The sequence below is a fragment of the Lampris incognitus genome, chromosome 8 (genome assembly GCF_029633865.1).
Source record: "Lampris incognitus isolate fLamInc1 chromosome 8, fLamInc1.hap2, whole genome shotgun sequence".
NCBI classification, from domain to species: domain Eukaryota; kingdom Metazoa; phylum Chordata; class Actinopteri; order Lampriformes; family Lampridae; genus Lampris; species Lampris incognitus.
Genome location: NC_079218.1, coordinates 28,023,657 through 28,043,367, shown reverse-complemented (window position 1 = coordinate 28,043,367; position 19,711 = coordinate 28,023,657). Strand labels below are relative to the sequence as shown.

At 40.6% G+C, this 19,711-nt stretch overlaps 1 protein-coding gene across 1 annotated transcript in view; it reads left to right on the top strand.

Moving 5' to 3' along the window:
* Positions 1–19,711, top strand: part of npas2 (neuronal PAS domain protein 2) — a 74,291-nt gene that overhangs the window by 51,551 nt on the left and 3,029 nt on the right. Inside the window, exons 6-21 of the mRNA XM_056285385.1 lie at positions 21–110; positions 936–1,056; positions 2,616–2,729; positions 4,415–4,533; positions 5,900–5,982; positions 7,762–7,868; positions 8,505–8,652; positions 9,802–9,886; positions 10,000–10,126; positions 11,874–11,968; positions 12,086–12,172; positions 12,634–12,843; positions 13,768–13,965; positions 16,449–16,633; positions 17,362–17,454; positions 18,177–18,387. Of these exons, the coding sequence (XP_056141360.1) occupies positions 21–110; positions 936–1,056; positions 2,616–2,729; positions 4,415–4,533; positions 5,900–5,982; positions 7,762–7,868; positions 8,505–8,652; positions 9,802–9,886; positions 10,000–10,126; positions 11,874–11,968; positions 12,086–12,172; positions 12,634–12,843; positions 13,768–13,965; positions 16,449–16,633; positions 17,362–17,454; positions 18,177–18,387 (2,073 nt within the window). The remainder of the gene's footprint in view (positions 1–20; positions 111–935; positions 1,057–2,615; positions 2,730–4,414; positions 4,534–5,899; positions 5,983–7,761; positions 7,869–8,504; positions 8,653–9,801; positions 9,887–9,999; positions 10,127–11,873; positions 11,969–12,085; positions 12,173–12,633; positions 12,844–13,767; positions 13,966–16,448; positions 16,634–17,361; positions 17,455–18,176; positions 18,388–19,711) is intronic.

The following is a 19,711-nucleotide window of genomic DNA, read 5'->3' as shown; positions in this document are numbered from 1 at the left end:
TTTGACCTTTATTCCAAAAGGCTTTAGATGGGTTCCTGGTAGCATTAACCACAGATGGAAACATCATATATGTGTCTGACAGTGTGTCTTCGCTCATTGGCCATTTACCGGTAAGTGAGAGTTACGACACAATCTTTGGGGGAAAAACAGGATAGATAGATTGCTTGATAGATAAATAAATAAATGAATACTTTTACTGTTGCTTCTCTTAACATTTTCTGGAAACACCATTTTTACATCTGGTTTCTAGATCATTCTTGGCCTGTTAAAAAGTTAAAACTCAAACTGCTGTTTGGCAGATTTCTTTCCATAAACGAGGTAATTTAATAGCACTTGGTAATACTAGCTTGCCGGTTCTTGCAAAAATGTTGAAATTCAAAAGCTTAAATGTGTGGACATTGTGTGAGGTGGATGGGGAACTGATGAAAAGTTGGAAATTTTGTGAACAAATGACTTTAAAATGTTTACCTGAGCTTGCAGTGGCAATATTACAGAAAATGTCCCTGGAGATTCGATTTCTAATTCTATACCAACATTCTTGGCAATTTCAGCACAATTTGAGACATTTAATAAATTCTCATCTCCTAATAGAATGAAAATAAATTACTAAGACGACAAATTTTATTAAATTTTCTTTCATGATTCAGCAGTATCAGTTGTTCTTTTATTTTTCATTTTGGTTATATTTAGTGATTATTTGTTAAAAGGATAAGTACTGGTATGATCATATTGTTTAATCTTGTTTTCCTCTACTATTGTTTTTCTACACTTTTCAAAACAATATGATGTGACTGAACTTTAATAGAGGAAAATCTTGTCTAAATCATAACTATCAGGTTAGGCATCATGATCAGTTGGCATGTACTCTGAAATTTTTCATAGAGATTGCGTGAAGGCAGAGTACTAACCATCCTTCATTTATACTTTTGTATCAGTCAGATATGGTGGACCAAAATATCTTAAATTTCCTTCCGGAGCGAGAACATGGGGAGGTGTACAAGCTGCTGTCATCCCACATGCTGATGACTGACCCCATTACCGCTGACTTCCTTGAGAGTGAGTAGTGTCTTCACTTCCTATTTACTGGACCCATGTTGTTTTACCTACTCCTAGCTCATGTGCCTTTCTACTGTAACCCAAGCCTTCTTCCACCATGCATGTGCACACAACATATGTGCCTCTAGATATTTTATCCACCTGCCATGTCCCACCAATACGTGTCTGTGTTAAGATGGCGTTTAATATTTATAATAATGCCAAATCTGATGTGCAACTGTGCCTTATCAACAGTTAACTGTCCTTCTTTGTAAGTGGTTCTTCATATCAGGTGGTATGAGCATGAAGACATACTTTTGGCCCCCTGACTCCCCCCATTTTCATAAGATAGTAATTTTTTCATATGAAGTCATACATTCTTCAGTGATATCCAAGTCTGCCACTCAGACACATCACTTGACTGTTGATATAGCTGTATTTTTCCCCAGCATTTTTGCTTCGAGTGTTCCCGTCGGGATTCATCTGAGACACCACTTTACCGTAAACATAACCTACTCTTATTTTTACAGTGCCAAATTTGGGTCCATCGGTTTATTGGATTGCTGATTAGTGTGTTTCTATGATTAGCCCTTTAGCTAATAATAGGCACTAGCTTAGCTTCATAGTTAAGAGTTTTAATCACTGTTGGGTTAGTGCAGTAATCCAGAGCAATGCAGTATCAGGGACTCAAGACCATGACCTTAATCCTGTGTTACAATTGGGCCTTTCTGAGAAAGAGTGATGGGGAGTAGCTGCTGTCTCAGTCTCTGCTTAGAACTCTAAATAGCAAACTGTCACAGAGCTATGTCTGCAGTAATTTACCCCTTACTGGCTCCATTCACAGCAAGCAATCCAAAACAGACAAGTCCTTCACCTACCATTCATTTATTTTCTTGGCTGAGAACTACTTAATGGCTCACTCAGTGCAAATGGTGCTGAGTAAAAATAAGACGTGAATGCACTGTAATCTGTATTAACCACAGTAGTGGCTCCAAGGAGTTGGACAGAATTGGTTAAACGTCTGATGCAAAAATGCAAATGTTTGCTATTTGTTCTATGATAAACAGTCTATCTCTTTGTGGTGAAATGTCTCAGAAAATGTTCAGACTGGCTTAATTAATAAATTTCATCAAAATCATGCTTTGATGTCTTTTGAGGGAGCTTCTTCAATAGAGTTCACCTTGGAGATCAATAGATGCTTCAGGTGTATGTGCAGTATTATGCTGTCTCACACTACACTGAAGATCAACCCCTGCCTCACCCACTGGAAACTAACAAAAAAAGGGACAACACTATTTGCCATTGACTATATAATTATGTTTTTTTTTTCTGATCTAAACCATAGCTCTATTCTTCGGCAGTTTCTACATTGGATTGCACATATAATTAAAGCTGTGTGCAAGTGGAATAAAAAATGAAAGACGGATTGATGCATTAACAATTCAACAGCATCAGTCAATATATCGTGTTTATGTGCAGGGGTTGTTTATCTTGAATGTAAATTTGTTTCATCTGTTGTTGGGTAATGTTAAAACCATGGTGTTTGAAGGGTTTGCTAGTTGATACCATGTCTTTTTCAGGCGAGACACATATTGAGTTCTGCTGTCATCTAGCCAGAGGTAACATGGACCCGAAGGAACCGCCTATATATGAGTATGTGAAGTTTGTTGGAGACTTCAAGTTTCATAACAATGGTGAGGGTTTTGTTTTTTCCCTTGTTTATGAGACATAAATTGATAAAAGTTGGCAACATTGGTTCAGTATGCTTGCATTCCTTTTAACATTGCCTCAACCTTCAACTGCTAGTTTATATTTGTTTTATTGGACATCCTTTTTTATTTGCACATGTTTAAGTTAGAGTCCACCTTGGTAGCATTTTCTCAATCTGTTTTATGAACTTCTCAGAAGGTTTGAAGATTGAAGCAATAAACTTCTGATCAATTTATTTCACATTTGTTTTCCCTTGTATTCATTCAGTGCTCGGTTGGAAGAATTTTCCAGGGTCCCAAAATAGTCCCTCTTAAATAGCCAAAGCCCATCTGGACCTTGATAAGTATTTGGGCTAAACCACACATTTCCAAAGAACAGCTGCAAGTTGCAAAAGAATCACCAGAGTTGATAAAGAACAGTCCCTTGAACTAGTCTTTTTTTTTTTTTGCTGACTGTTGCAACTGATGAATAGCTTGGTAGGCGCTATCTATTCTGCAACAGTCACATCTATTCTATAACACTCTATTCTACCTCCTCCTTTCAGACACATTTACCAAGATAGCTGGAAGGTAGCTGGAATGTTGAATAGACAGATGTTATGCAGCTTTCCCCTCTTCAATAGGTGTTTATGCTTGGTGCTACACTAAGATCTGTTGTGTACTCCAAACACAGAAACTTACTGTTGATAATATTTCTTGAAAGAGAGAGAGTGTGTGAATATGTATATGATGCCCGCTACTACCTATTTAGGCATATAAAATAAAAAATGGTCAGTATGATGGCTGATGCTGCACCCCTAGAGCCAGACATGTTGGCATTGCTTGCTGCTAGTTGATGGGTGGCCACAACAGTCAACATCTGTTATGCTCTACCTCCTTCTTGCTTAACAAAAGTTTAGGATTACAAAAACCATATGTTGTTGATTGTAAATCACTGTACCCTAGTGTTACTTTCCCCCCCGGCATTGGTGTGGTTACATCAAGAAAAATAATATTCTTTATTCTCTCGGTGAGAGTGCATATGTGGACTGGGGATGAGTGGGTGGAGATTGGTTTTGTTCATGTCTATGTGGGGTTGACATTTCTTACTTACAACACTTGAAAACCGAGCTAGTCAGTTTACACTCTATTGTAGTTAAGGTTAATGGAAAGTCAGATACAAATGGAACATTGTTTGTCTTTAAAGGAACTCTTAATAACTCTATCCATCATTAAGCACAACATTGACTTGAAAATTAACTATAAATGGAAATCTAAAATCTCTTAAATGTCTCATACATCTGAATGAATGAATATATCCAAGTCAGGTTACTGGTCTATCTAGCCATGCAACGTTATATGAGCTCTGATAGCAGTTATTACTAGTGCACCACAACTAGACTATTTTTTGTTATCTCGGTTATGGAGATGTCATTGAATCGAAGTAATTTGTAATAGAGTGACAAAAAGAAGACACAATGGATAGTATGATTAATATGATGTATAGTTGTTAAGACTTAAGTTATTTTATCTAAGTGACAAATAAAACATAATTATGATAAAGGTGAAGATAATTCCAAGTACCTCTTATGCCCACAGGTCGTTCTTCGAGATGGGTGTAGAGGGATTTGTTGGTTTACATACTACCTCCGTCCCTTACTGTTTAGAGTGACTTGTCTGCTTTCTTGTAGTGCCTACATCCTCTTGTAACGGCCTCGAGCTGACGTTACCGAGAACCCTGCAGTCGTCGCTGGAAGAGCAGGTCTGCCTCGTCGCTACTGTACGATTAGTCACTCCACAGTTTTTAAAGGTAAGGGCCAACTCACTATTCACAGGCCTCTAATCAGAGGAATTATAGATTACAGATTGTTTGGACTGCCGACTTGATACGCCTAGTGTTTTGGTTTACGTTGACATGTAAGAAGCTTCATTAATCAGATGGGAATAACACAGGTGGCACTGAAACTTACAGCATCTACATGACAACAAAAAATAGCATGTGCATCAAAAGGGCAGGAGTCACTTTGAGAACAGGAGTCACTTTGAGAAATGTTAGAGTTTCAATTTAACACTCGACGCTGCGGCTCAGAAACAATTCTCGTCTCAAGCACAAAGAAGCTCATCACAGGATATGAAGACAAATGGTTTAGATATGAGATCATCATTCAGTTTTTAGGTTCAGCTTTTTTTTTCTTTTTTTTCCTCTTCTTTTTTTACATACAATTTAGAAGGGTTGCCTTTATGTATATCGTGTGTTTAAAGCTCACTTTTTAATATCTCTATTTGTATTATAGGATGTTTCGAAGAAAGAAATTAAAAAAAGATAAAAATACAGCCAGAGTTTTATGAACTTTGACATATTATTGTAGAGCTGTGAAGCTAGGCTGAGATGTAACGTAAAGGTCAACAGATGGAAAAGTTAAACCTTTTTAAAGCTACAATAAGATATCCATGCACACAAATTTCCTTTTTGATACTTTCTATTACTGGCATGTTTGAGGCAATAGTTAATCCACAATTATCCAAATTCTTTTGTCGTTGCCAATTATAATGCTGACTGTTAAGAAAGGACTTGCCCAGGAACATTTATATGATGCATAGTGTTTAACATGGCCACTGTAGCAGCTAAATGCGAAGGATAAGGCAGGCAAGGTTGAAGAGGAAGCAAAGTTTTCGCCAACAAGCAGATATACGGGCTCAGGCTTGTAGAATACCTGAACTAACCCATTCTTAAAATCGAAGTTCAGCCATGTTGTTTTTTTTTTTTCTGTTTTTGGTGCAGCAGTGGGAAAGAAGCTTTACAACGGCACTAGCGGCTGTCTCATTTCGTATGGATCTCTGGAATTTGGGTGCTCTAACCACACTGCAATTACCAGTTTTACCAGAGGTGTCAGTAAATTCAACAAAACAATCTTCAGGATTGTAGCCGAAACATCATATGGTAGCGCAAAATATTGTGCATAGGACTGGTTCTGTGCAGAAAAGTTCCTGAATTTTAGTTCATGGGAAGGCAGTTTTGATTGGAGTAACATCAGTAACCACTTATTGTAAGAAACCTAATAGTTACTACAGTATATTATATAATGTCTTGCTTTGATGTAGCCCCACATTTAGTAATACAAACAGTATCCCCACGGAATCTTGATAACAATGTACTTGTGGGTTTGTTTCACCAGGACTTGAATAATGTGGAAGACCCTTGTGATGAATTCACATCCAGACACAGCCTTGAATGGAAGTTCCTATTTTTAGACCACAGGTAAGGAATTTTGAACAATGAATCTCAGTTGTTTATGAGCATCACATGGCTATTTTGAGTTCAAGTGCAAAAGTGTGCTCCCCTGAATGACTTTTATTGGAAAGTAATTGGCCCTTATACAGCTTGAATGTATCCTCACTGCACGTAGTCTTAGTGTTATTCTGGCTGACTATAGCGTGACATGACAGGGTGACTATGACAGTTTCCACTGTCTGGCCTGGTAAGCATTTTTAAATTCTGCTCTGGATGTTGGGTGTGACTGAAAGGATTGGACTGCAAATCAACAGGTGATTTCAGACAAGTCATAACCAGGCAGACATGCTTTTGCCTGCTACAAGACAATGGGTTAGAGGTGTTCCATTACATTCCCTCGATACACCCATCCATCAGTAGTCTGACTAATCAAAGCTGAGAGACCAGCTTTGACTATTCATTGTGTGGAAAAAACCCCCAATAGGATGTGGTTCACCCAGTCCTCTGCTGAGGTATAATCGGACTGTCACACCTCCTTGAAAGCTGTTGGGTCTAAGGAATGGCCGCTTGCATTATGTACAATCTATTCAAATCTGATGTTGATTTATGAGGGCATGGGTATAGAAGATTTAAAAAAGTATTGCTGTTATACATGTACTTTTTATATACAATAAGGAAAACTCAAAACAGTTGTGATTGTGGTTTAGTACATATGGTCTTCAGCATACCTACGTATAAGATATAGATTTGCTTGTGCTGTCAAGCCATTATAGTTCACCTACATATTTCTGAAAGAATTGGGATAGATATTTACAATTGAATCAGAAAAATTCAAGCTATAACTACAATTGTGATTGTAGTATGCAACATGCGATTCCTTTGTGGCGTATTTTGAGTAGGTGTGATTAAAATCTGTCTTTGATAGGGGTGTCCGGGTTGCATAGCAATCTATTCTGTTGCCTACCAACACGGCGATCGACGGTTTGAATCCCCGTGTTACCTCCGGCTTGGTTGGGCATCCCTACAGACACAATCAGCTGTGTCTGCACGGGGGACGCCAGATGTGGGTACGTGTCCTGGTCGCTGCACTAGTGCCTCCTCTGGTCGGTCGGGGCGCCTGTTTGGGGGGAGGGGGACTGGGGGGAATAGCGTGATTCTCCCACGTGCTACGTCCCCCTGGTGAAACTCCTCACTGTCAGGTGAAAAGAAGCGGCTGGCGACTCCACATGAATTGGAGGAGGCATGTGGTAGTCTGCAGCCCTCCCCGGATCGGCAGAGGGGGTGGAGCAGTGACTGCAACGGCCCGGAAAATAGGGTAATTGGCCAAGTACAATTGGGGAGAAAAAGGGGGGTGGGAATCCATCCATCCAATATCCAAACCGCTTATCCTGCTCTCAGGGTCGCGGAGATGCTGGAGCCTATCCCAACAGTTAGGGCGGCAGGCGAGGAGACACCCTGGACAGGCTGCCAGGCCATCACAGGGCCCCAGGCCATCACAGGGCCTTATTTTTTTTATTTCAGGAAGTCAAAATAATGCAAAAAATGCGAATAATGCGAAAAATCCCCCCCCAAAAAATTGTCTTTGATTAGTGAGGTGAGTTTAATCTCTTGGTCTAGTCTTGTCTGCAGGGAGAATTGCAGTGCTGCTCTGTTTTATTCTAATATTTGTATCTTGTTCAAGTGTGCATGTCATAATATTTGTTTCTGTCTGTACTTTGCCATTATGAATGTTGTCATAGGTTTTCTTTTTAAACATGTAGTAGGTTTATTTTCTCATGTGCTGATTATGCTTTTTCCTTTTCACAGAGCATCGCCAATCATAGGCTATTTGCCCTTTGAGGTTCTTGGAACTTCTGGCTATGATTATTATCATGTGGATGACTTGGAACTTATAGCACAGTGTCATAAGCAATGTAAGCAACTCTCTCCGCTCTCCTCTACCCTCTCTATCACTGGCCCTTCCTTTGCCATCCAGGCGTCCATCTACCAAAAATAGGTCAGGCACTATAAAGTAGTTACACGTCTTTTTCCACCACGGAAAAAGTCTAGACCTGTGAGGAATCACAGAGCTCGTTAAAGATAACGAATATGAAAATAAGAAAATAGTACCTATTTGTGAAGCACTTTTCCAGCATACATTTGAAACGTGCAGTTGAGACAAACAAAAGACACAGAAAGAGGGTTATACTGAAAAAGGAAAGTTGTAAAAACAAAGAAAATGCTAGAAGCAGGGATTGGGGTTGACCTCGGTTAGGATACAGATCCTGGCTTCAGTCGGGGGCAAATTGTGAGGCAAGAGCACAAATCCTTACTAAGAATAAGGCTGTGCTGTGAAACCAGTATATGCGCTTTCTAACAAACCAATATAGCAACAAAAATATTGCTAATAACAAATAAATTATTTTTTGAGATAAAGAAAAACATGTATCACATTTAAGGATGTCAAGATTGATTTGTACCATGTATGCAAACGAGCCTAGTTTGCATTTTATAACACGTGAATACTATTTCTCTGTTCTTTTTTGTGTCTTTTTTTTTCTTTTTTTTAGTAATGCAGTTTGGAAAGGGTAAATCCTGCTACTATCGCTTTCTGACCAAAGGTCAACAGTGGATTTGGCTGCAGACTCACTACTACATCACTTATCACCAGTGGAACTCCAAACCTGAGTTCATAGTCTGTACCCACACAGTTGTCAGGTAAGCTTATCTTTTTCTTGCTTTCATGAGAATATTCTATAGCCAGCTTAGGGTGAAAGAGACGTACACGTCATGTCCTGTGCAGGTGGACATTAATACTGTATATGCATGCATAGGTGGGCCTTGTTGTCTGTGTCTGTAATGTGTTAGCCATTGACCCAAACTGGCAAGCTGCACTTAACGCTAAGTTAAACATTAATTTCACCTAGAAATCCTAGTTTTCAGACAATGAACTTCCAAAGACATCGCAAATAGTGTAAGTTACTGCTAAAGATTTGTTGAGTTCTGCCTGAAACTAATTAGTTTCAGATTTTGTTGTTATTGAGTGAATTCACATGGACTTTGTTGTCCCCAGGCCATAGATAAACTAAAGTTTGTGGAGAACACAAAACGAAGTCTGTCTTCTCTATTAAAAGAAAATCCTCCCCTTACCCATTTCCTTTTTGTCTTAGACCTACTATTACTACTAATACCCTGCTATTACTACCAATACATATTTATTAAGATAAAATCGACATTGGAGATTCATTAGCACATCAAACACTTCAGGCAAAATAAATCATAGTGAAAAGAAAAGTAGTTTAAAGTAGAGTATCAGTTTGTTTGCTTTTTTGAATGAATGAGGATATCAAACAAGAGGTGCCCCTGTTTATATAAGTAACCCAATATTTGCTAGCGATACCTATTTTAGCAGATGACTTTCTATTTCAGTCAGATCTGCCAACTATTCCTGTAAAAGTGTTGAAAGTTAAGAGATGAAATGTGGCTATTTGCCTTTTGACTACATATGCTTTCAGCTTAAAGTATTTGAATAGGAAATTCCAAAACAAAAATGGTATCAAGGAGAACAAAATTGAAAGAGTCTGCAGTTTGACTGACGATTATCAGCTACATACCAATGTTTGGCAGGTGACCATTTTTTTCCTTTTTTGGAGGTGGGGGGGGGGGTCATTGAAACTGTGTAAACTAATAATACCTTTCCATATTTTGGAATGGACCACAAAAAGAAACCTGCCATGAAGTTGAGTGTAGTTTGCTGAGATGATTGAAAGTCAGCCACGACCATAGCCACGGCTAACAGTAGTAGTAATTTAGTTTGATACAGTACCCACAGTCACCACAGCTATTCTCTCTACCTCTACCATGCAGTTATGCTGAAGTACGAGCTGAAAGGAGGAGAGCATTTGGCCTGGAAGACATGTCTCCCCCTGAGATGGCGACCTCCGCCATGAAGGTTGGTGTCTCAGATAAAAGTACTCTAATAAGGACCTGAAGTGCGCAAGGACAATATTTCTATCATAACTATTGCCCAGGCCCCTCTGTATTACATATTCCTGTGTGCCCCAGGCTCAGGAGCTGTACTTGGACATCTGCTCCACACTGGACCCTCCACGGGACAGAAACAGTGGTGCACACTCTGTGTCCTCCCACAGTTCCCGGAAGTCCTCCCACACGGCGTTGTCAGACTCTGCATGTGAGTCATCCTCTGCTCCCTATAGCGCTAACTCCATCAACACTAGGTCAAAATGTGCATGAGTCTTGCTTTTGCAGAAATTATTGGAAATGTAATTTAACTGGTCTTTTGCAGAAAAAGTAGCATTTCTTTTTTCCAAGTTATTGATAATGAGAAACCAAAAATGGTGACCCATTTAAGGCTGGCAAAAAGAAAAAGTGACTCACTGACTTTAACTTGTGAAATCAAAGCTTCATTCCTTGTCAAATCCTTAAAATTACATGTCAGAAGTAATGGAGAGTCAAACTTTGGCCAAAGAAAATTTGCAGTAGTAAGTGGCTTACAAGGGGCCATTGTATGTAATGCTAGTTGACGTAACAATAAAATATTTAGAGAAAAGCTCATGTGGGTGTTACGTGTTGGTGAATTCACGTCCTGAAATCTGAAAAAGCAAACCCTCAACAGGAGCATATTGGCTTAGAATTTACTGTGGAAGTAAGCAGGCCTGCAGCTCACAGGACTGCTGAACACAACAGGTCTACAGCATCCACCTCCCCATATGGGGGTGAATAATACATCTGTTATGAAAGGGTTACAAGGTTTGCAGTAGCGTGCCCTGCTTATTTGATCCTCCTCCTGGAGCTCCAGTATTTTTGACGTATGGTCTTTTGCCACCCTCCGTCTTTAGTGCTGACCACTCACAGCCACAGACATATTGATCTCTGACAGCATTGTGGCAGCAGACACTATTCACTGACTATACGCTTAAGCGTGCCAATTTTGATTAGAAAAAAAAAAGAAAAGAGATGTTTATAAGATGGGGAACGAAATGGCAACTGTGTTATTTGGCCACACATCTGAAATGTACTTGCTATACGATACAGTGCAGTGAGTGGGACAAATTCCCCGGCGCTGTCACCGCATGCACACACACACACACACACACACACACACACACACACACACACACACACACACACACACACACAGACCTGTGTTCATAAATAACATAATACTTCTTACTTCCTTTTTGACTTATCTAAAAGAGCGAGATACAGTGTTGCAGGCTTTTTCACTGGCTACAACTTCAAAAGCACCATTAAATGCCTTTCAGTTTTAAGCAATGTTAGAATCAGAATGAGGGGATGAAAAAAGCCTAGTGATTCAGCATGTTATACAACAAGCCTGGAAAGACACCTCATTATGGTTTCTCTGCCCTTAGCACAGACATTTTAACTTCTATTGGATTTTCTCTTGCCCAAGATGAGAACTTTTCATTCCTCACCATTTTTGTCAGAAAAACATATGTAAATTTGAATTATGAGCACACCATACTGAAGAAAAACACTGCTAGCTTTTTGCTTGCCAAGCATTCAGTGCTGTATAAATCCAGGGGATGAAGGATGAAATAAAGACAAAGTGCCATTTTTGTTATATGAGTCTGCTGTGCCAAGGTTCCTGCTTAAACAAGGAGGCAATTATTGCCAGGTATTCAAATGATGCAGAATTAGTAAAAAGGACAAGCATTGAAGACTCAATGTCAGACTATTATATGATAATAAAGGAAGCACACAGTACCTTTGCAGTGTGGAATATTCATGCTTTTATTGCACCGATAACATGAAACTACCACATGCTATGCTTTGACCGTCATCGACTATTGGTTAGTAAAAGACACATTTAGTTAAGAAGGTGAAGATGAAGATAGTCCTGGACAGCTATAGTACTCTACCAGTATAATTACAAGTGTATATGTTTCCCCTAGCAGCTAACTCCCATACAGAGGCTTGCACGCCATCATGGCAGCCTGCACCCCCTGGGACAGAGAGGAACACCCCCAGACTCCAGCCTAACAGTTCAAAGGTCAGTTCACCACAGACTTATGTTGGTATATCTTGAAAATGAAAAGCAGAAGAAAAAATTGCACAGTGTACACATGTCACTGTACTAAAATTTGTCTTGTTGTTTTTCCCCTTGTAGACTTTGGTACAAAGACAAAATTCTTTTGACCTCCTTCCCCAACTGAGCCTCCCCCTTTCCCCTACCTGCAGCAAGCACTCCGTAATGGTTGGTGTTTAGTCTTCCTCTCCAGCCTGCCGCCTTCCTCTCTACTGTTTGTCTACACTGTCCCATTATCACAACAGTGCCTGTATTTGTTTACTTCCTTGGTCACTTGTGTGCAGTGTCTGCTTTTAACGTGTAACTTTGTGAACCCAATCACAAAAGATACCTGAAAGACAGTACAAAATGGAAATCAGTACTAAGAGCACACGGAAAATGGCTTTTCTGGCGCTGGCTGTTATTGGAAAAACTCTCAGACAGATTAGCTCTGGTTGATACAGGACTTGGAACAGGTGTTCCTCATAGAAAAGGAAAATAATAAGCTTGATCTGACGGCCTTGTCGATATGATTGGTTTATTGTTTCTGGCTCACAGATTAAGATCTGCTCAGCTAGCACTTCAAAAACACAAGAGCACAAGTGCATCACCTTCTCATAGAATAATTGTACATCCTGTATTTCCAACAGCAGCAGCAGCAACAACCACAGCATCAACAACCACAGCAGCAGCAACAGCAACAACAGTCCATGTATCAGCTGCAGCAACCCCAGCTTGGTGTAATGAATCAGCTCAAGGAGCAGCTCGAGGAGAGGACTCGGATCCTGCAAGCCGACATCAAGACGCAACAGCAGGAGCTGCACGACATCAAGGAAAAGCTACAGCTAGCTAACCTCCAGGTACCATTCCCACTAGATACTGTGAGGCGAAGAGCTTCAAAGATCTTCAAAGAGAGAGATACTTTCTACTGTTTTAGCATTCCTTAACAAGGTGGAAGGCAATTCGTAAGAACATTTGAAATGTACAGCACTCTCTGATAAGGTGGGCTTTAAATATCACAACACACTTAATTTATCTCATGATCTCCAGCTGTTGATTCATTCATTTGGCAAAGGGCTACCGTATGTAATTTCTCACCCCCAGCTTTCATGAAAACATTGAGACTTTCATTGAGGATAGATGTTCATTTCAGCTATTAAAACATTTGAATGAGCTAGAAAATTGGTCTAAAAAAACGCATTACTGTCCAACATAATGCTATAAACCACATAGAAAACATAATAACACAATAAGCCTTCAGGGCCTCACCCTCTCCAAACATAGTGGAATGGCCCCACCATGAGGCAAGACATCTATTCCAGCCAGCCTCTGCAACATTGGCAAGGTTGTCACCAACTTATGTTAAATGGAGGCACAAGTGAATGGATTACCAAAATGTCCTTTATTCAGCCACCTGGAATGAATTAGTCAAGATTATCTGGACAGTGCCTTTTCTCATTCCTTTCCTTGTGAGGCAAAAGGCTTATTGAGACATTTTTTTCTACCACATGCAGCATAACATTGGAGACATGTCTTTAGATCCTATTTTTGCTTCTTTTTTTTTTTTTTTTTTATTGACGGGAATAAAAAGAAAATCACCAGCTGACCTTTCCCTTTTCAGGCAGCATGGTTTAGCACTTGAGACTAGAAGCTATTTCTGTTTACAGAAACCAGGAATACTTAAAAATCCTTTTGAATGTTGAACAGGAAAAGGTTTGCATTTTTCTCTTCTTATTTATCTTTTTAATCCACGCTGTATGTGAATTTGTCTGTGTGTTTGATAGATGTTGTTACAGCAACCTATCCACAATGACTTCAGCCAAGTCCAACAGCCCCAGCAGCAGGGTCCAGGAAGGCCAGGCCAGCAGAGTCAGTCAGGAGTGAGCAGGCAGATCTCAGGCCACCCAAAACAACTAGTTTGTGGTGCCCACAGCTCATCTCCTCACACTCTTATGAGAGAGAACAGCACACCTTCCCTTCAGGTAACCCACCACACACCTTTCGGACAGGTAGACAAGGTAAAAATCTGAATTTTGAACAGTCTGTCTGTTACACCTCAAACTCCAGAAAACCATCTGTAGGACAGACTGTTGGTAAACCTTTTCTCAGCGTATGTCAAGCCTTGTTCGGACAAATGTAGAAAAGGGAGTTTTTGATTATGGATATTAATTCATATACTGTCAGAGACCATTAAAGCTAACGAATAAGCAGTATTCCAGTCATTCGCAAACAGTAAGTGAAAGTTAAAAGAAATTGTAATGTGTTTTAACAATACTATAGACATTGGCGGCACCAGCGGATTTTTATTGGGGGTGCTCAGTCGCAGCTTGACTATTAATTGGGGGTGCTACAAAACTGTGGATATACCAGTATACGCATGCACGACCAAACGCAATCGCACGTAAGACTGACTAATACACACACTGAGCAGTACAAAAGTATGACAGAATCAGACTCAAGCTCAAAACAGCACGCTCACACACTGTATGCGCACACACAAACACACACACAGCGGGTCAGCGACAGAAACCTCACGCACCATTGTTGGTCTAAAAACAGCGTATCAGATCTCGATCCAGATCAAAACCAAAACTGATTCTCCTGCTCTAGCTGATCTCCCGTCTCTAAACTTGTTTCAGTAGACTCGCTATCAACTGTTGCGGGTTGATCTTCCACAAAACCTGGCCATTTGGAGACCAAGAAATTATCCATTTTGGACGATATTGGTCACAGACTCCAGCGTTGAGAATGCGCCTTCGATCATTAAACAAGCCCAACCAGCCGTTAGCCAACCACACCTGCTATTGTAAGTGCGATCACTAAAATGCATGGGGGTGCTAGCGAACATACCGTAAATAATGTATTATCGGTCATCTATTAATAAGATCAGACTGGTCCTATTAATAGTTGACTGATAATGACCAGATAATGTCACACAGTCGAACAATTAATTTAATTTGCAATTGATTTATACTGGAAAATGATTTATTAAAAATTTTTGTAACTTCTTCACACATTTCAATTTTTCACTGAATAAAATTGAGTCGAACAATTCAATTAATTTAATTTACAATTTATATTGTAAATTAATTTATTAATGTCTGCAATGGACTTGCGACCTGTCCAGGGTGTTTCCCCGCCTTCCGCCCAATGAGCACTGGGATAGGCTCCAGCACCCCGCGACCCTCATCAGGATAAGCGGCTCAGAAATGAATGAATGAATTTATTGATGTATTTTGTAACTTCTTCACACTTTCCATTTTTTCACTGAATAAAATGAATTGTTTGACTGTGTGACAACCAGATAATGTCACAGTCGAACAACTGATTTAATTTATATTGTAAAGTAATTTATTAATTTATTTTGTAACTTCTTCATACATTTCATTTTTATCACTGAATAAAATGAATTGTTCAACTATGTGATGACCAGATATCACATAGTTGAACAATTAATTTTATTCAGTGAAAAAATGAAATGTGTGAAGAAGTTACAAAATGTCTTGGGGGAGCTATGGGGGTGCTAGGGCCAAGCCCCCCCCCAGTGCCACCTCTGACTATAGCAAATGTACCTCCATTGTTAACACTGAATTAGCTGAGGCTACATAACATAATGGTTGCAATGTAACCATTATATATTAACGTAAGGAGGCAGTGACTTGCTTTAGCCATATAGATCTCTCTCTCTCTCGCTGTCACTCACACACACACACACACACAAACAAAGATATGGATCTTTAGCTGTTTTATTTTGTCAGACCCAAAACGTTCGCTTTATTACTTGTGAATGGTGGAGCACTTGTGTTTGTTGCAGTTCTCCACATAGCCTTGGCTGTGCATGCAGTCACGGATTATACTTTTAATACATATTCATTTTTATTTCAATTATCTACATTATAGAGGTATTTAATTGGGGATTCTTTTGACCTTTAATATCATGAGGAACTTGAATCAAGTTTTTTTTTTTATGCCACTAAGCTGACTCAAACCCATAACTATGTGACACTGTGCACTGTGACAACTGGACTTTATCCAATCAATTTTCTTTTGACTCCTATATTATACCATATATTCTGAATCCACCAGCACGTGAAGCCTAAAAATATGTATTTTCTGTTGTTCATCCCAAGATGGAGAGAGATCCCTCCTCTGTTGCTCTCCCTGAGGTTTCTTCCTATTTTTTCTTCCTGTTAAAGGTTTTTAGGGAGTTGTTCCTTATCCAATGCGAGGGTCTAAGGACAGGATGTTATGTTGCTTTAAAGCCCCTTGAGGAAAATTTATAATTTGTGATATTGGGCTATACAAATAAAATGTACTTGACTTAAAAGGGTTGACATAATACAGGCTTGGATTTTGTCTCAAATTAGCTGGAAGATGTAGGTTATACTAGTTGTGAGGTTCTACCAGTGTCATATATAATAGGTCTCTGTTTAACGGAGCAAATATGATCCTGTTGTTGCTATAGGTCCAGCAGAGGCTTGTGCGGAGCGGGCAGATCCAGTCAGTCAGCCTGCCCGTGCAGACCCACACAAGTCTGACCATGCCTTTCTACAGCAACCCCATGATGTTCTCTCAAAACAACACAAGGCCTCTGCAGGACGCAAACCAAAGACACGTGGACAACGAGTTCAGCCAAGACGGACAACTACGGTGAGAGCACAACAAAAGCACTTTTAAGTTTCTTAAAAGGTAGTTCACACACAAGTTCCATTTAGATTCGCTTTGACAATTGACCAATGTTATTTAGCATGGAAATGGGTTTGATAGTGAAGCTACAATCTGATCACTGAGGCCTGTTCAACTCTGCTTTGCAAATTTTTCTCTAGATTCTTTGTGTCTCATCTGAAAAAAATCAAATTCAGCGTTTGTTAAAACCATAGATTTGAATTGCATGAGACAGTATTGTAGCCTGTCTCCTACTGTGTTGTGGAACACCAAGAGAAAATGGAGGTAGACATGACTGACTTACTAGATCATATTGACTAATTTATTGTATTTATGTTGTGAAATTTTATTCTATTTTATAATGTTATTTTATATTTGAAATGTGCTATACAAATAAAGTTTGATTGAAGTTTGAGTGATTGAAATGACAATCCTGAAGATTTACATGCAAATAAATATCCTTTTTAAAAATTTCTATTGCTCGCGTACTTGAGAAAGAAGTTAATCCACATTTACCCAAATCATGACCGCGTTTGTAGTTAATAATTTTAACAGTTACTTTTGGGTAGGACTTTCCTAAGAAAATTATATGGTGCATTTTACATTTTCAGTACAACAGCTGAGTATGCAATAAGGCAAGTTGTGTTATGGTTCCTATATTTGGCAGATAATGGGATAGGTTGAGATTTTTTATTTTTTTATGTCTTCTACAGCATGCTTCTCAATCAGCCAATGCAGACCCTCGTTCCCAATAGTAGTGTAACCTCCCAGCCTTCCCAGTGCAACACAGGAATCCAGCAAACCAAGTGAGTGTAATGGTCCAGATAGATAAAACGGACACAGAAAAATAATTATTATACTTTGTCTACATGTGGCGCAGAGCTCATCTTTTCCCTGTTCATAAAAAAAAATCCATTTAAGATTTAAAATACATTTAGAAGTGATTTAGGAGCGTCTGGGTAGCGTAGCAGTCTATTCTGTTGTCTACCAGCACAGGGATCTCCGGTTCAAATCCCTGTGTTACCGCCGGCTTGGTCGGGCATCCCTAAGGACACAATTGGCCGTGTCTGCGGGTGGGAAGCCGGATGTGGGTATGTGTCCTGGTCATTGCACTAGCATCTCCTCTGGTCGGTCGGGGCGCCTGTTCAGGGAGGAGGGGGAACTGGGGGGAATAGCGTGATCCTCCCACGCGCTATGTCCCCCTGGTGAAACTCCTCACTGTCAGGTGAAAAGAAGCGGCTGGCGACTCCACTTATATTGGAGGAGACATGTGGTAGTCCACAGCCCTCCCTGGATCGGCAGAGGGGGTAGAGTAGCAACCAGGACGGCTCAGAAGAGTGGGGTAATGGGCCAGATACAATTGGGGAGAAAAAGGTGGGAAATTTAAAAAAAAAATTGTATTACATGTGCTGTGTAAACGCAACCTTTGTAGTATTTGTGTTTAAGTGTGAGGCCATGGGCTGTGAGGTTTAATCATCAGCAAGGGTTTCTTCTTATACCTGACCTGACTATTGCATTGTCTGTACAGATATACCTTGGAGCAGCAGATGATTGCCCCTTCATTCTCCATGCAACAGGTCAACTGCAACGCCGTCCTCGTCCCATCTCCGGTCTTTACATCCCCCATCATGATCCCACACAACAGCTTCATCACACATCAGTCCCAACCAGTATACCACACTCAGCCTCAAGCTTCCCAGCACTCCCTGCAACTACAGCAGCCCCAGCAAGTCTTTCAGGTACAGCACCGCTCCGAGTGCAAGGATACAGCAGTTGCCAGTCACTGTGTGGAGACTAACTGACCGTTTATGCAGTTTGTTTATTTTCTACCTTTGTGACTTGTTTTGGAGCATCAGGGGTTGAGTTAACGGAAAATGTTACATCGTTGGGCGAATTTTAAGTGTTGACTGTTATTTCCAAATGCCTTCCATCATTTTGACAAAATCGACATAACAAATCGGCTTTGTCAGCTTTCCGCTTAAAAGCTATTCCTGTCAATTATGGTGCATAATTTTAACTTTTTTTTTTTTAACGGCTGTTTTATATTTTATCACAGCCTCCTTTCCAGCACCCTAGAGTAAACTTTCCCAGGGAGGCTGAGCAATGGGATGCCCCGATAACCGGAGGGTGTGCTCCAATTATCGGGGCATCACATTGCTCAGCCTCCCTGGGAAAGTCAACTCTAGGGTGCTGGAAAGGAGGCTCTGACCGATTGTCGAACCTCGGCTCCAGGAGGAACAATGTGGATTCCATCCTGGCCGTGGAACAATGGACCAACTCTTTACCCTTGCGGAAGTGATGAGGCGGGCATGGGAGTTTGACCAGCCAGTCTACATGTGTTTTGTGGACTTGGAGAAGGCTTACGACAGTGCACCCTGGGGCACTCTGTGGGGGGTACTGCAGTAGTATGGGGTACTGGGGCAGTTGCTACAAGCCATCCAGTCCTTGTATAACCAAAGTGAGAGCTGTGTCCGCATTCTTGGCACAAAGTCAAACACGTTTTTGGTGGGTGTCAGACTCTGCCAAGGTTGTCCCTTGTCTCCGATTCTGTTTGTGATATTCATGGCCAGGATCTCAAGGTGCAGCCAAGGTGAGGAGTGTGTCCGTTTTGGGAACCTCAGAATTGCATCTCTGCTCTTCGCAGATGATGTGGTTTTGTTGGCTTCATCAGAACGCGACCTCCAACGCACACTGGGGCGATTTGCAGCCGAGTGTGAAATGGCTGGGATGAGAGTCAGCACCTCCAAGTCAAAGTCAAACACGTTTTTGGTGGGTGTCGGACTCTGCCAAGGTTGTCCCTTGTCTCCAATTCTGTTTGTGATATTCATGGCCAGGATCTCAAGGTGCAGCCAAGGTGAGGAGTGTGTCCGTTTTGGGAACCTCAGAATTGCATCTCTGCTCTTCGCAGATGATGTGGTTTTGTTGGCTTCATCAGAACGCGACCTCCAATGCGCACTGGGGCGATTTGCAGCTGAGTGTGAAATGGCTGGGATGAGAGTCAGCACCTCCAAGTCTTAGGCCATGGTTCTCCACCGGAAAATGGTGGATCGCTCCCTCTGGGTT